The 16,497-nt window shown below is 43.7% G+C and overlaps 1 protein-coding gene and 1 long non-coding RNA gene across 2 annotated transcripts in view; one reads left to right on the top strand and one right to left on the bottom strand.

Annotated features, from left to right (window-relative positions):
* Positions 1–14,387, bottom strand: part of LOC128929453 (uncharacterized) — a 112,889-nt gene extending 98,502 nt beyond the window's left edge. Inside the window, exon 1 of the long non-coding RNA XR_013525725.1 lies at positions 14,188–14,387. This is a non-coding gene — a long non-coding RNA (uncharacterized LOC128929453). The remainder of the gene's footprint in view (positions 1–14,187) is intronic.
* A 483-nt stretch (positions 14,388–14,870) lies between these two features.
* The window catches only part of RAB12 (RAB12, member RAS oncogene family), a 28,728-nt gene continuing 27,101 nt past the window's right edge, over positions 14,871–16,497 (top strand). The window contains exon 1 of the mRNA XM_035270591.3: positions 14,871–15,387. Coding sequence (XP_035126482.1) covers positions 14,874–15,387 — 514 coding nt within the window. The 5' untranslated portion in view covers positions 14,871–14,873. The remainder of the gene's footprint in view (positions 15,388–16,497) is intronic.

The following is a 16,497-nucleotide window of genomic DNA, read 5'->3' as shown; positions in this document are numbered from 1 at the left end:
TTTGATCTTGCTCCTCTAGCTCTTTCAATTTTGATGATAGGGTGTCAATTTTTTATCTTTCCTTGCTTCTCATGTGGGCACTTATTGCTATATATTTTCCTCTAGACACTGCTTTAAATGTGTCCCAGAGATTCTGGTATGTTGTGTCTTCATTCTTGTTGGTTTCAAAGAACATCTTTATTTCTGCCTTCATTTCATTGTTTATTCAGTCAACATTCAAGAGCCAGTTGTTTGGTTTCCAAGAAGCTGTGTGGTTCTGAGTTAGTTTCTGAATTCTGAGTTCTAACTTGATTGCACTGTGGGCTGAGAGACTGTTTGTTATTATTTCCATTCTTTTGCATTTGCTGAGGACTGATTTACTTCCAATTATGTGGACAATTTTAGAGTAGGTGCAATGTGGTGCTGAGAAGAATGTATATTCTGTGGATTTGGGGTGGAGAGTTCTGTAAATATCTATTAGGTTTGCTTGTTCCAGATCTGAGTTCAAGTCCTGGATATCCTTGTTAAATTTTTGTCTGGTCGATCTAATATTGACAATGGGGTGTTAAAGTCTCCTACCATTATTGTGTGGGAGTCTGAATCTCTTTGTAAGTCATTAAGGACTTGCCTTATGTATCTGGGTGCTCCTCTATTGTGTGTGTATATATTTAGGATTGTTAGCTCTTATTGTTGCATCGATCCTTTTACCATTATGTAATGCCCTTCTTTGTCTCTTTTGATCTTTCTTGGTTTAAAGTCTATTTTATCTGAGGTGAGAATTGCAACTCCTGCTTTTTTTTGCTCTCCACTCACTTGGTAAATCTTCCTCCATCCCTTTATTTTGAGCCTTTGTGTACCCTTGCACATGAGATGGGTTTCCTGGATACAGCACACCAATGGATTTTGGCTTTTTATCCAATTTGCCAGTTGTGTCTTTTGATTGGGGCATTTAGCCCATTTATATTTAGGGTTAATATTGTTATGTGTGAATTTGATCCTGCCATTTTGATGCTAGCTGGCTGTTTTGCCCGTTAGGTGATGCAGTTTCTTCATTGTGTTGATGCTCTTTACCATTTGGTATGTTTTTGGAGTGGCTGGTACTGGTTGTTTCTTTCTATGTTTCATGCCTCTTTCAGGAGCTCTTGTAAAGCAGGCCTGGTGGTGATGAAATCTCTGAGTACTTGCTTGTTTGCAAAGGATTTTATTTTTCCTTCACTTATGAAGCTTAGTTTGGCTGGATATGAAATTCTGGGTTGAAAGTTCCTTTCTTGAAGGATGTTGAATACTGGCCCCCACTCTCTTCTGGCTTGTAGGGTTTCTGCTGAGAGATCTGCTGTGAGTCTGATGGGCTTCCTTTTGTGGGTAACCCAATCTTTCTCTCTGGCTCCCCTTAGCATTTTCTCCATCATTTCAACCCTGGTGAATATGACGATTATGTGCCATGGGGTTGCTCTTCTTGAGGAATATCTTTGTGGTATTCTCTGTATTTCCTGGACTTCAATATTGGCCTGCCTTGCTAGGTTGGGGAAGTTCTCCTGCATAATATCCTGAAGAGTATTTTCCAGCTTGGATTCATTCTCTCTGTCACATTCAGGTATACCTATCAAACGTAGACTAGGTCCTTTCACATAGCCCTTCTTGGAGACTTTGTTCATTCTTTTTTGCCCTTTTTTCTCTAATCTTGCCTTCTCATTTTATTTCATTGATTTGATCTTCAACCTCTGATATCCTTTCTTCTACTTGGTCAATTCGGCTGTTGAAACTTGCATATGTGTTGCGAAGTTCTTGTGTTGTGTTTTTCAGCTCCATCAATTCACTTATATTCCTCTCTAAGTTGTTTCTTCTTGTTAGCATTTCACCGAATCATTTTTCAAGGTTCTTAGTTTCTTTGCATTGGGTTAGAACATATTCTTTTAGCTCACAGAAGTTTCTTATTACCCACCTTCTGAAGCCTGATTCTGTCAATTCATCACACTTATTCTACATCCAGCTTTGTTCCCTTACTGATGAGGAGTTGTGATCTCTTGTAGGAGGAGAGGTGTTCTGATTTCAGGTGTTCTCATCCTTTTTGCACTGGTTTCTTCCCATCGTTCTGGATTTATCTATCTGTCATCTTTGTAATTATTGACTTTCAGATTGGGTCCCTGAGTGGATGTCCAGTTTGTTGATGATGAAGTTGTTTCCTTCTGTTTCTTAGTTTTCCTTCTACCAGTCAGGCCCCTCTGCTGTAGGACTGCTGAGGTCCACTCCAGGCCCTGCTTGCCTGGGGATCACCTGCAGCTGCTGCAGAACAGTAAGGGTTGCTGCCAGTTTCTTCTGCTATCTTTGTCCCTGAAGGATACCCACCTGATGTCAGTCTGAGCTCTCCTTTATGAGGTGACTCTTTGGATAAATGGGGGCCAGGGAGCTGCTTGAGGAGACAGTCTGTCCTTTATAGGAGCTCAAGTGCTGAGCTGTGAGCTCCATTGTTCCATCAGATCTGCTGGGCAGGTATGTTTAAGTCTGCTGCAGCTGAACTCATAAATCCCCCTTTTTTTCCCCAGGTGCTCTGTCCCGGGGAGTTAGGGCTTTATTTATGAGTTTCTGTTGTGCTGCTGCCTTTTTTCAGGGCTGACCTTCCCAGTGAGGAGGCAGCCTAGTCACTGTCTGCCTGCAGAGGCTTTGCTGAGCTGCTGTGGGTTCTGTCCAGCTGCCATGTGAGCTTCTCTGCAGTCCTTCCCTGCAGTGCCTCAGCAATGGTGGCCCACCTCTGTAATGGTGAACTCTCTCTGTAATGGCCAGCTGTAACAGCTGTGCTGAGATTCATGGCACTTTTTTGCCTGGGAATCTCCTGGCCCGGCTCCCTGTTTCAGTTCCCTTTTCTATCAGTTGAATGGGCGACTCTGTCTTCCCTGAGCTCCATTCACCAGCTAAAACTGTGCCCAGACCCGTGTATTTTGTATGGAGAATCGCTGCGCTGGGGCACCGGCCAAAACAGCGGCTCCAGCCAAAATAGCAGTGCTGGCGACCCGTGAGGCTCCTCTGCCTGGGAATCTTCTGGTCTGTGGGCAATAAAAATCCATCTGGAATACGGTGTCCACTCACCCTCTGCGCTTTTGCTGGGAGCTGCAATCCTGAGCTGCTCCTAATCAGCCATCTTGGATCCATCCCCAACAGCTACTCATATTTAGAGCTTTTATCAGCTCTTTGAAACTTACAAATTGTTATTTTATTGTCTACCCAATTTTTGATTGGGAGACAACCCTCCATGGATCACTCATGTTTCTGCACATTTTGTGAGCAGGGGCACTGACTGCTTTTGTTCCAGAGGATCTTTTTAGAAATGTTTGCATAGTAAACAACTTTGGAAGGTAGAGATTGTATCTCCCTCCAGGATGGAGGGAAGAGTTGTCTGCTGAGCAGTATAACAATGTCTCCCCAGACCACTAGCCAGATTGATTAAAAATAAAAGAGAGAACAACCAAATAGATGCAATAAAAAATGATAAAGGGGAAATCACCACAGACTCCACAGAAATTCAAACCATCATCAGAGAATATTACAAACAACTCTATGCACATAAACTAGTAAACCTGGAAGAAATGGATAAATTCCTGGACTCCTGTGTCCTCACAAGTCTAAACCAGGAGGAAGCTGAAACTATGAATAGACCAATAACAAGGTCAGAAGTCGAGGCAGCAATTAAGAGCCTACCACACAAAAAAAGCCCAGGTCCAGACGGGTTCACAGCCAAATTCTACCAGACACACAAAGAGGAGCTGGTACCATTCCTTCTAAAACTATTTCAAACAATCCAAAAAGAGGGAATACTTCCCAAATCATTTTACGAGACCAACATCATCCTGATACCAAAACCAGGCAGAGACCCGACAAGAAAAGAAAATGTCAGGCCAATATCCATGATGAACATAGATGCAAAAATCTTCCATAAAATATTGGCAAGCTGATTGCAACAGCAAATCAAAAAACTTATTCACCAAGATCAAGTAGGATTCATCCCGGGGATGCAAGGCTGGTTCAACATACGCAAGTCTATAAACATAATTCACCACATAAACAGAACCAAAAACAAAAACCACATGATTATCTCAATTGACGCAGAGAAGGCATTTGACAAAATTCAACAGCCCTTTATCCTAAAAACCCTCAATAAACTCGGTATCGATGGAATGTATCTCAAAGTAATAAAAGCTATTTATGACAAACCAACAGCCAATATCATACTGAATGGGCAAAAACTGGAAGCATTCCCTTTGAAATCTGGCACTAGACAAGGATGCCCTCTTTCACCACTCTTATTCAATATAGTTCTGGAAGTTCTAGCCAGAGCAATCAGGCAAGAAAAAGAAATAAAGGGTATTCAAATAGGAAAGGAGGAAGCCAAATTGTCTCTATTTGCAGACGACATGATAGTATACCTAGAAGACCCCATCACCTCAGCCCAAAAACTCCTGAAACTGATAAGCAACTTCAGCAAAGTCTCAGGATATAAAATCAATGTGCAAAAATCACAAGCATTCGTCTACACCAATAACAGACTTAAAGAAAGCCAAATCAAGAACGAACTGCCATTCGCAATTGCTACAAAAAGAATAAAATACCTTGGAATACAACTCACAAGGAACGTAAGGGACCTTTTCAAGGAGAACTACAAACCACTGCTCAACGAAATCAGAGAGGACACAAACAGATGGAGAAACATTCCATGTTCATGGTTAGGAAGAATTAATATCGTGAAAATGGCTATACTGCCCAAAGTAATTTACAGAATCAACGCTATCCCCATCAAGCTACCATTGACTTTCTTCACAGAACTGGAAAAAACCACCATGAACTTCATATGGAACCAAAAGAGAGCCCGCATAGCCAAGTCAATTCTAAGCAAAAAGAACACAGCGGGGGGCATCACACTACCAGATTTCAAACTATACTACAAGGCTACAGTAATCAAAACAGCATGGTACTGGTACCAAAACAGAGATATGGACCAATGGAACAAAACAGAGGCACCGGAGGCAACACAACATATCTACAACTATACAATCTTTGATAAACCTGACAAAAACAAGCAAGGGGGAAAGGATTCCCTGTTTAACAAATGGTGTTGGGAAAACTGGCTAGCCATGTGCAGAAAGCAGAAACTGGACCCCTTCCGGACACCTTACACTAAAATTAACTCCAGATGGATTAAAGACTTAAACATAAGACCTGGCACCATAAAAACCCTAGAAGGAAATCTAGGCAAAACTATCCAGGACATAGGAGTAGGCAAGGACTTTATGAACAAAACACCAAAAGCATTGGCAACAAAAGCCAAAATAGACAAATGGGACCTAATGAAACTCCACAGCTTCTGCACGGCAAAAGAAACAGTCACTAGAGTGAATCGGCAAGCAACAGAATGGGAAAAAATTTTTGCAGTTTACCCATTTGTAAATTCTGATATCCAGAATTTACAAAGAACTCAAACGGATTTACAGGAAAAAAACAAACAAGCCCATTCAAAAGTGGGCAAAGGATATGAACAGACACTTTACAAAAGAAGACATATATGAGGCCAACAATCATATGAAAAAATGCTCATCGTCACTGGTCATCAGAGAGATGCAAATCAAAACCACATTGAGATACCATCTCACTCCAGTTAGAATGGCGATCATTAAAAATCTGGAGACAACAGATGCTGGAGAGGATATGGAGAAAAAGGAACACTTTTACACTGTTGGTGGGAGTGTAAATTAGTTCAACCATTGTGGAAGACAGTGTGGCGATTCCTCAAGGCCTTAGAAATAGAAATTCCATTTGACCCAGCAATCCCATTACTGGGTATGTATCCAAAAGACTATAAATCGTTCTACTATAAGGACACATGTACACGAATGTTCATTGCAGCACTGTTTACAATAGCAAAGACCTGGAATCAACCAAAATGCCCATTGATAATAGACTGGATTGGAAAAATGTGGCACATATACACCATGGAATATTATGCAGCAATCAGAAATGATGAGGTTGTGTCGTTTGTAGGGACATGGATGAATCTGGAGAACGTCATCCTCAGCAAACTGACACAAGAACAGAAAATGAAACACCGCATAGTCTCACTCATAGGTGGGTGATGAAAAATGAGAACACATGGACACAGAAAGGGGAGTACTAAACAGTGGGGTCTATTGGGGGGAAAAGGGGAGGGCCAGTGGGAGGGGGAGATGGGGAGGGATAGCCTGGGGAGAAATGCCAAATGTGGGTGAAGGGGAGAAGGAAAGAAAAGCACACTGCCATGTGTGTTCCTACGCAACTGTCTTACATGCTTTGCTCATGTACCCCAAAACCTAAAATCCAATAAAAAATTTAAAAAAAAAAAAAAATGTCTCCCTCTTGGGCAGTTTGGGCAAGTTAGCTGCAGTCCCTTTTAAAATTGGAATTTCCTAAGCTTGAGATTGTCTGCTGTGATGCAAACCCACTGTGTTTGTGCAATATTCACCTGGGTGCAGTGCTGTGTCACTGCATGGGACCTGGGGACAAAAGGAACTGAGGTAAATATGAAGCTGATGTGGTTTGCTGTACTGTAATAAAGTAACCAGCTAAACTAATAAATTGCATCCTGGCAAAAACAGATTGAGAGCTGATTGCTTCCCTATGTCTCTGTCTCAGACCCAGTTCATGTCACACTCAGCCATTTCTTTTTTTTATTTTTTGTAGAGAGAGAATCTTACTATGCTACTCAGGTTGGTCTCAAGCTCTTGTTCTCAAGTGATCCTCCCGTCTTGGCCTTACAAAATGGCCATTTTTAAAGAGCTTGGCCATTTTATCGGAAGCCTCTAGTCTCCTAAAAATTCTCATGTCTCACTGACCAGAGTGTGGTCATATACCATTTCCTAAGCCACTGACTGATAGGGAGAATAGAATCAGAATAATTGACTTAGAAAATCAACATTCAACTTCCAGTCCTGATGCTTGAGCAAGCTCTGCCTGAAACACTTGATTTCACAGAGGAGTGTGGTTATCTGAACAAAAGTCATGGTTCTGTTAGCACGGAGAAGAACAAGGAAGTGGTTGTTGCGTGGATAACCAACAGTGATTGCTGCAGTTGCTCACTGGCATTCTGATGTGCTTTCTTGAGGAAGAACAAAGGGATTGAGGTATGATTAGAGCAACGGGAATGGTACATAATGCAGTATTTGTCTATGGAAATGTGGGATGAAAATGGCTAAAATGCATCTTAGCTGGAACCAGATTAAGACCTGCTTGCCTCTCTGTGTCTCTGGTCTTCACTTTGCATGTGTTTCTCAGTTTGTGCATTCTCACTCCCAACGCTCATTGCAATAAATGTTTTAAATATGGATAGTCATCTTTGCAAGGTAGATATTTCAGTTACCAAAGCTTAGTTAAATAACACCAGTTCCCCAGCATTTCAGATTTCAGTTACCATGGTATATTAACTATGAGTAATTGCAGGAAGTACAAACTTCCCAGCTAGCTCTTTAGTTCACAGATCACTACATAAACAAACATGTGCATCATAATCAATGATCGATGATGTCTGTTGTGAACACTTTGAAGAACAGGATGGACTCCCACCAAAATTTTTGGTTGGGATGTCAAGACTGATGACGCCACACAAACATCTAGAAGGTGTATTTGTTCTTTACATTGGTTTGTTATTTCTGGGAAGAATAGGGCAGCCCTCCGAAGCTGGTTTGAAAATAGCTTGAACAGAGGAAGGGAGACTGGCTGGGTGTATTTATTGTGCTCTGGGGAGGATTCTACACATGAGCAGGGAATTCTATGGTTTGAATCTCTCACCAGCACCAAAGGAGGGAGCACACAGCCTTCCTTATCAGCTTGCCCAAATGTAGGGCAGAAGGTGAAGAGGGCGAGGTGAGACTTCAGCAGTCAGACATCAAAAAATTGACAGGCTGGGCGCGGTGGCTCACACTTGTAATCCCAGCACTTTGGAAGGCCAAGACATGGATCACAAGGTCAGGAGTTCAAGACCAGCTTGGCCAACATAGTGAAATCCCATCTCTACTGAAAGTACAAAAAATTAGCTGTGCACCTTTAATCCCAGCTACTTGGGAGGCTGAGGCAGGAGAATTGCTTGAACCCGGGATGCAGAGGTTACAGTAAGTGGAGATCATGCCACTGCACTCCAGCCTGGGTGACAGTGTGAGACTCCATCTCAAAAAAACAAAAACAAACAAACAAAAAAAAAACAGTTAGATTCTTTATTACAACACCACCACCTGTTTCAAAGTCTCTTGGTGACTGATTTCTGTGTAAATCATTCAGTTCACGCACAGATAGCAAAGCATGTAGCAATGTTGCCTCATTGTCTTTCAGTGCTAATCCCATGTGACATTCCACAAAAATGGATAGTTGAAAGAAGACAATGGCCAGCAAAGATCAAAGCGCAGCAAAGAAACAAAATGTGCCACATGGCAGCCATGGATGGAGATGCTGGTAGGGGGCTGTGCTCTGGGGTCTGTGTACCAGCCCATGGTGGACAGGATTGCACTCTGTTCCTAAGAAGGACAGGAACTGGAGAACCCAGGCTAGCCCATCCTAGAAGACGTTTTTGGAGTTATGCTGAAAGGGGGATAAAGTTCTCTAAAAGAAGCTCTGGGGCAGAAAGAGAGTAGAGAGAGAATGAGGGAGAAAAAAATATTTGAAGAAATAATGGCTGAACATTTCCCAACTTTGGTGAAAGACATATTTTCAGATTCAAGAAGCACAGTAAAACTCAAAGCAAAATTAGAAATAAAAAAGCAAAAAAGGTATGCCTTGGCACATCATAGACAAACTGCTAAAAAAAAAGCAAAGAAAAAGAGAATATTTTAAAAGCAGCCAGAGATAAAGAACACACTGCATACACAGAACAATGTTTTCAATGTCACTGTTTTCTTATGATAAACAATAAAGGCCAGAAGATGGTGGAACATCTTTAAAATGATGAAAGAAAAAGTCAACTCAGAAATGCTTTTCCTGGCTGGGCACAGTGGCTCACACCTGTAATCCCAGCACTTTGGAAGGCCAAGATGGGAGGATTGCTTGAGCTCAGGAGTTTGAGTCCACCCTGGGCAACATAGTGAGACCCCCATCTCTACAAAAAATAACAAAAATTAGCCGGATGTGGTGGTGCATGCCTGTAATTCCAGCTACTCGGGAGACTGAGATGGGAAGATCACTGGCACCTGGGAGGTGGAGATTGCAGTGACCCAAGATCATGCACTGTACTCCAACTTGGGTGATAGCACAAGGCTGTGTCTTGAAGATAAATAAATAAAATAAATAAACAAATAGAAATGCTTTTCCAGTGAAAGCATTCTTCCAGAATGTAGATGAAATAAAGCTATTTTCAGACAAAAGAAAACAGATTTTGTTATCAGCAGACATACACTATAAGAAGTGCCAACAAAAAAAAAAGTTATTCAGAGAAAAGGGAAATGAAACCAGATGAAAGAACAGTGCTACCAGCTGGAATAAGGAGAATGGTAAATGTGTAGTTAATACAAAATACATTTTTCTTTGTAATGTCTTTAAAACACATCACACTGTTTAAGGCAAAAAACTATACAGTTGTATTGTGGGGTTTATAACATATGTAGATAAACGTCAGCATAAAGGAAGAGGGGGTGGACTCATACAGCTCCAAGTGGCCTGCGTGCTGGGAGCAGTGCTGCAATATGAACTTGGAGAAGAGTGAAGAGTTCAGTATGCAGACTGTAACCCCTAGAGCAGCAAGTCTCCATGTCTGGTCTAGAATGACCCAGAGTCCCTAAGACCCTTTCAGGGGGTCTGTGAGTTCAAAATCATTTTCATAACAATAAAAAAAGAAACAAAAAGTAATAATGCTAGAAGTGAAATCTGAATCTACTATAAGTGGAATAATAAAGGAAATAGTTGACTGTGGGAAACGTGATTTTGCTGCCACTTGGGAGGCTTTGGATGTGTAATCAAGAATTCAGTAACAGTGAGCTTGTCGCCGTCATAAGGAGGAAAGTGGCTGTGATGAAAAGGACAAAGGTGGCCCTGAGGAAGTGACAAGGGCAAAAAACCTAACATTAAAGAAATTCTCAGAGCTATTTCATGACATTGAAAGCTCAAAGGATGAAAAGAGTCCGGGTGCGGTGGCTCATGCCTATAATCTCAGCACTTTGCGAGGTCGAGGTGGACAGATCACTTGAGGTCAGGAGTTTGAGACCAGCCTGGCCAATATGGTGAAAACCGGTCTCCACTAAAAATACAAAAATTAGCTGGGCATGGTGGTACACAACTGTAATCCCAGCTACTAGGGAAGCTGAGGAGGTCTCAGGTAGAATTGCTTGAACTTGGGAGACAGAGGTTGCAGTGAGCCGAGATCATGCCACTGCACTCCAGCCTGGGCAACAGAGCAAAACTCTGCCTTGAAACAGAAAAAAAAAAGATGTTAACTTCTTATAGTAAGTTATATGGGCTGGGCACAATGGCTTACCCCTGTAATCCCAATACTTTGAGAGGCTGAGTCAGGTGGATTGCTTGAGCTCAGGAGTTCAAGACAAGCCTGGGCAACATGATGAAACCCCGTCTTTACTAAAAATACACAAATTATCCAGGTGTACGGGTGCATGCCTGTAATCCCAGCTACTTGGTGACTGAACTGGAAGGACTGCTTGAGCCTGGGAGGTCGAGTGTGCAGTAAACTGAGATCAAACCACTGTACTCCAGCCTGGGAAACAGAGTGTTACCCTGTCTCAAAATAAAGAAAGAAAGAATTAAGTTATATGGCAAGAAGACAACAAGAACTGTTCAAACTATTCTTTATAGTTTTGTTTGTTGTTGTTGTTGTTATAGAGACAAAGTCTCAGTCTTTTGCCCAGGTTGGTCTTGAACTCCTGAGCTCAAGTGCTCCTCCCACCTCAACCTCCCAAAGTGCTACGATTACAGGGATGAGCCACCATACATGACCCAAACTATTCTTGATAAGTATTTTTACAGGAAAAAAACAAAACAAAACAAAATGAAAAACACTTAATTCTCAATGTTTCTGGCATTTTAAATTAGTATCCTAAATAAACACTAACTTTAGAATTTTTTCTTCATGTACACTTATAGCAACACTTGGAGTGTTCTCAATGTTTTGACAAAAATTTTAAAGGCCACAAAATAATAATTTTCCCATTGGTTATTAAGATCACTTTGTACTATTTGAGCTTAAACAATGATTTTTATGGTGTCTGACTACCTGGCAAATCTCTGACTGCCTGTACTTATTTTATGTGACCATTCTGAGACATGGAGCCCTTTTGATCATTGTCGGCTTTGAGAAACACAATTGTGCCCTGTTTTTTCATGGCCCCACCATCTCCAGTATCCTCTCCCTCCTGTCTCAGTTTTCTTTCCAGCTTCGCTTCTTTTACTTAACCTTTTGGATGTTGGTGATCCTGGAGCTCTGTTCTTCACCTTTTGTTTCTTACTCTACATATTCTTCTGGTTCTGGCCTTTGTCATACCTGAAACTTCTCCCCTGTATTAGCCTGTTTTCACACTGCTGTTCAAGACATAAATGAGATTGGGTAATTTATGAAGAAAAAGAGGTTCAATGGACTCACAGTTCCACATGGCTGGGGAGGCCTCACAATCATGGCAGAAGGCAAAAGGCACATCTTACATGGTGCCAGGCAAAAGGGAAAAATGAGAGCCAAGTAAAAGGGGAAACCCCTTATCAAACCATGAGAACTTGTAAGACTTATTCACTACCTTGACAAGAGTATGGGGGAAACCACCCGCACGATTCAGTTATCTCCTACGTGGTCCCTCCTACAACGTGTGGGAATTATGGGAGTTACAACTCAAGATGAGAATTGGGTGGGAATACAGCCAAACCATATCATCCACCTTAGGTGGTGATGATGATGAACACAGTGATAAAAGGTGACTTTACCAAATGGTAGGAGAGAGGTTTTTTTTTTTTGGAAGCAGGATATGGAATGTCTAGATTTAAGAGCCCAAGGAGCCAATGAAGTTTATGGATAAACTATGAAATGTTCTATGTGGATATCTATGAAATGGATATCTATGGATATAGATAGCTATAAAAATTTCATTCATTCATACATTCATTTCACCAATATTTACTAACTTGTACTGTGTATCAGGCACAGTTCCAGGTGCTGGAGCACTGTGGACTAAATCATGCAGTACAATTCGATACTTTGTGAGAGAAAGAGACCACTTTCACATAACTGTTACTACAGTATATATTGTCACAGTAGTTCTACAGTTGATTCTTGAACAATGTGAGGGATAGGAATGCTGACCCCATGCAGTCAAAAATGTGTGTATAATTTTGATTCCCCCAAACCTTAACTACTAATAGCCTACTATTGACCAGAAGCCTTAGTAATAACATAAATATCGATTAAGACATATTTTGTATGCTATGTGCATTATATACTGTATTCTAACAAAATATTGTAATGTAAGTTACAAAATACATAAGTTAGAGAAAAGAACATATTATTAAGAAAGTCATAAGGAAGAGAAAATACATTTACTATTCACTAAGTGGAAGTGGATCATCATAAAGCTCTTCATCCTTATCATCTCCACATTGAGTAGCTAAGGAGGAGGAGGAAGAGGAGGAGTTGGTTTTACTGTCTCAGGGGTGGCAGAGACAGATGAAAATCTGCATATAAATGAACCCATGCAGTTCAAACCCACATTGTTCAAGGGTCAAATGAATTTTATTATTAGTTATTGTTAATCTCTTACTGTGCCTAATTTGTAAATTAAACTTGTTCATAGATATGTATATATAGAAGAAAACATAGTATATAGAGGGCTCTGTACTCTCTGAGGTTTCAGGCATCCACTGTGAGTCTTGGGACATATCCCCAGGGATTAGAGGCACTATTGTAATTGGTTCAAAATAGTGAATATGCACTTACCTGCCCTCCAGAAATACTACCCAACCTCTGTCATTCAGTTCATTAGTTATTCCAGTGGCAGAAACTACAGATCTACCTTCTGGGGAAGATATTTTATTTTGGGCAAGAAGGTCTTCAGCCCCACAAGCCATGTCACATGCATCTGCCTATTAGGACAGGCAGGGCTATTAATAAGACTGGACCAAATTAAAAATCTTGAAATTACCGTTGCAGACGCATCTTGCTTTATAAAATCACAGTATTCCTGAAAAGCCATGCATAAATCAGTTTATTTAATTCCTTACATTTACATAGTGCCTTATGGTTGCAACAGAATGCAGAGATTGTTAGTTGTTTTTTTCCTAACAATGCTAGGTAAAAGGAGGGGTCACGACTCTCATTCCCATAGAACAGAAGAGAAACTCAGAGCTAATTAATGTTCCATGGCTGGGCACAGTGGCTCATGCCTGTAATCACAGCACTTTGGGAGGCTGAAGTGGGAGGATCACTTGAGGCCAGTTCAGGGTCTCACTCTGTTGACCAGCCTGGTCAGCAAAGTGAGATCCCATCTCTACAAAAAATTAAAAAATTAACTAGGCATGGTGGCACATGCCTGTGGTCTCAGCTGCACAGGAAGCTGAGAAGGGAGAATCACTTGGGCCCAGGAGTTCCAGCCTGCAACTACTGCAACTCCTGATCGCACCACTGCAGTCCAGTCTGGGTAACAGAGCAAGACTGTCTCAAAAGCAAAACAAAACAAAATGAAAGAAAAGAAAGAAAGAAGGTAAATTCCGTGATGGTGAGTGATAGATCTGTGTTCCAAATAATACAGATGGATCATATTTTACGTATTCTCAGAATTCGTATTAAAAAGATCCCTACAGTGATTGCACAGTTAAGAATGCTCTCAAAGATGTAAACTTCCAATCTACTCTGTGGGCAACGCTAGGTTTTTACAAATCAGGGTTGCTGTGTAACATACGCACGTACTGTGCATTACTAAACCGAGTTCTAAATACAGTACAGCTGAAATCTGGTGGGTAACGTCATCATTCGGCAAATGTCGCCAGCCCCTATCATATTCAGAACCCTGTGTTCTGAGGTGCTCAAGTTCAAGCTGAGGAATTTGCTAAACAAATCTCTGGCAAGGAATCAGCAGGGATTTTCTATATCCTTAAATCCTTCCAAATAGAAATGGCAAAACATACGACTCGAGTCCATAATTCCTAAAGTTTCAATCTCTTCGCACTGCTTGAGTTTTAACTTGCTTATTCCCCCAAAGGAGTATGTCATTTACTTACGTTAAAAATGAAACAGCATACAAACTTCTGAACTCTGAGTGAGACCGCAATCAGGGTTAAAAACTGATTTCGTGCGTTTCCGTGGAAAATGGAAGACAGACGTGATGGCGAGAGACCAAGCAGTGCCACGGCCCGGTTGGCGGTACAGGGACCTGCACCTGCTGGTGTTTGTGGGAGAGCGCCGGTGTAGACGCGAACGCGGCGCGGGCCTGGGGTGGGGGCCTTTCCAGTGGTCCAGCCACACCGCGCACGCGCAGTGGTGAATACCCGTGTACGGTGTTCTTTTTCTTATTTTGAATCCATTTTCATGATGCGCTGAAATGTTGAAGTTTAAAACTGCCTACGGAGAATGTTAAGACTAAAACGACACTAAGTTTCTTCTGTTAACTATAAATGCAGGGCAGAGTGAAAGCAGAGTAGGGAAGAGTGAAAAGGGGGAAAAGGGAAGTGGTAAGAGGAAGATAAGATCAAAGAGCCGGCAGAACAGGGAGGAAAGCGGGGGTGGGGAACGGAGGTAGGAAAAAAGCCGGGCGGTGTGCGGGAAAGCCCCGCACGCTGCAGCCCCCGCGAGGCCCCAGTACGCGGTCCTCCCGCCGGCAGGGGGCTCCCGCTCGTCCGCCAGCCTCCTGCCCCGCGCGACCCGCCGCCCCGCCCGCTCCTGCGCTTCCTGCCCCTCCTCGTCCGGGATGCTGCTGCCGCTACTGCGGAGTAGCTGCTTCCCTTCCTCCTCTCCCGGCGGTGGCGGCGGCGGCGGCGGCGGAGGAGGGGATCCAGGTTCTGAGAACCGACCGGCAGCGCAGTTGCAGCGCGGAGCCCACGGGTTGCTGGGGCCGCAAGAGCGGGCGGACGCCGAGCCCGGGGCCGACCCCCCGCGCGCGGCGGAGGCTGAGGGGGCGCCGGGGCCCGGGGCGCGCGGCCGGGGGGCGGGCGGCGACGGCGGGCGGCGGGCCGAGCGGGAGCCGCATGCGTGTATGGATCCGGGCGCCGCGCTGCAGAGGCGGGCTGGGGGCGGCGGAGGCGGCCTGGGCGCGGGCTCCCCGGCGCTGTCGGGCGGCCAAGGCCGCCGGAGAAAGCAGCCCCCTAGGCCGGCCGACTTCAAGCTGCAGGTCATCATCATCGGCTCCCGCGGCGTGGGCAAGACTAGCCTGATGGAGCGCTTCACCGACGACACCTTCTGCGAGGCCTGCAAGTCCACCGTGGGTAAGGGCGCCGCGGCGACCTCGGTCCGGGCAGGGCTGGGCCTCCTGGCGCCCGGGCCGGTGCCCTTCCCCGTGGGCCTCGAGTCTCATCGAGCCTGGGAGCCTTTCGGGGATAGGGCTCTCGGTGAAACTAGGGGCAGAGGTTTTCGTGGAGCGCCTTCCACCCCAAGCCCAAAGCCTGGCGGAGGTTTTCGGGCCGCCTCTGCGCAGACCTGCCCTTGGCCCCCGGCGCTGTCTCTGAGGTTCTGGCGACCCGGGGGGACTGGGGGAGCGGCTCTCCACGGAAACTTCGACTCTTAGCATGCTCGCCCAAGAAAAAGCTGGGTGCAGTGGGGGCTCAGGCAGGCAGGGGAGTGAACGCCGAAGGCCGCTGTCGCCCGGGCCGCCCCTGCAGGCCAAGGCCAGCGCGCGCTGTCTGCCGCGGATGTGATCCCTTCGCAACCAGGGCAGTTTTCTTATGTTGAACCCATTTTCATGAAATGATGAAGTTTAAAGGCACTTACGGAGAATGTTAAGACTAAAACTACACTAAGTTTCTCGTGTTAACCGTAAGTACCGGTCAGAGGAACTTCAGCTGTTTTTATCCGTGACCTCAAACAACCCGGTGACTTGGCGGGCGTGGGGCTGATTCCTCCAGTACCATTCTTTTCGGTGAAGGACAGGAGTGAAGTAACTACAGGAACGCTCCACGGTCAAAGAGGAGAATAGCCGCGGATCTGAAATAAAAACTGCAGGGGAAAATTTTTTTAATGAAGTCACGCTTAAAGGATTTGACTTTGAGATTTGTCAGGTGGGTGTGGGTAGCAGTTGCTTCCATGGAAAACCCCTTAAAAGATTCCAAACTAGGAGAAACCCATTCTTTAAAATAAGGCAGTTACCTTCCGTTATAGGAAGTGAGAGATTGGGCGGTCCAAAAAACTGAGTCGTCAGGAGAATTGATAGAATTAAAAGTATCATTTCATGTAATTCTGTTTATTAATAGTGTTATAACCAGTGGTAGTTCCAAGGCTGTTGGTACGACTTTGAGATGAATTGGTTTGAAATTGTCATGTAACCAAACAGTACTACATTTAAAGTGTCTTACTGGAAAATTAAACCACCAATTTTTGTA

This window comes from Callithrix jacchus, chromosome 13 (assembly GCF_049354715.1).
Source record: "Callithrix jacchus isolate 240 chromosome 13, calJac240_pri, whole genome shotgun sequence".
NCBI classification, from domain to species: Eukaryota; Metazoa; Chordata; class Mammalia; order Primates; family Cebidae; genus Callithrix; species Callithrix jacchus.
This window is presented reverse-complemented; position numbering and strand designations above follow the sequence as displayed.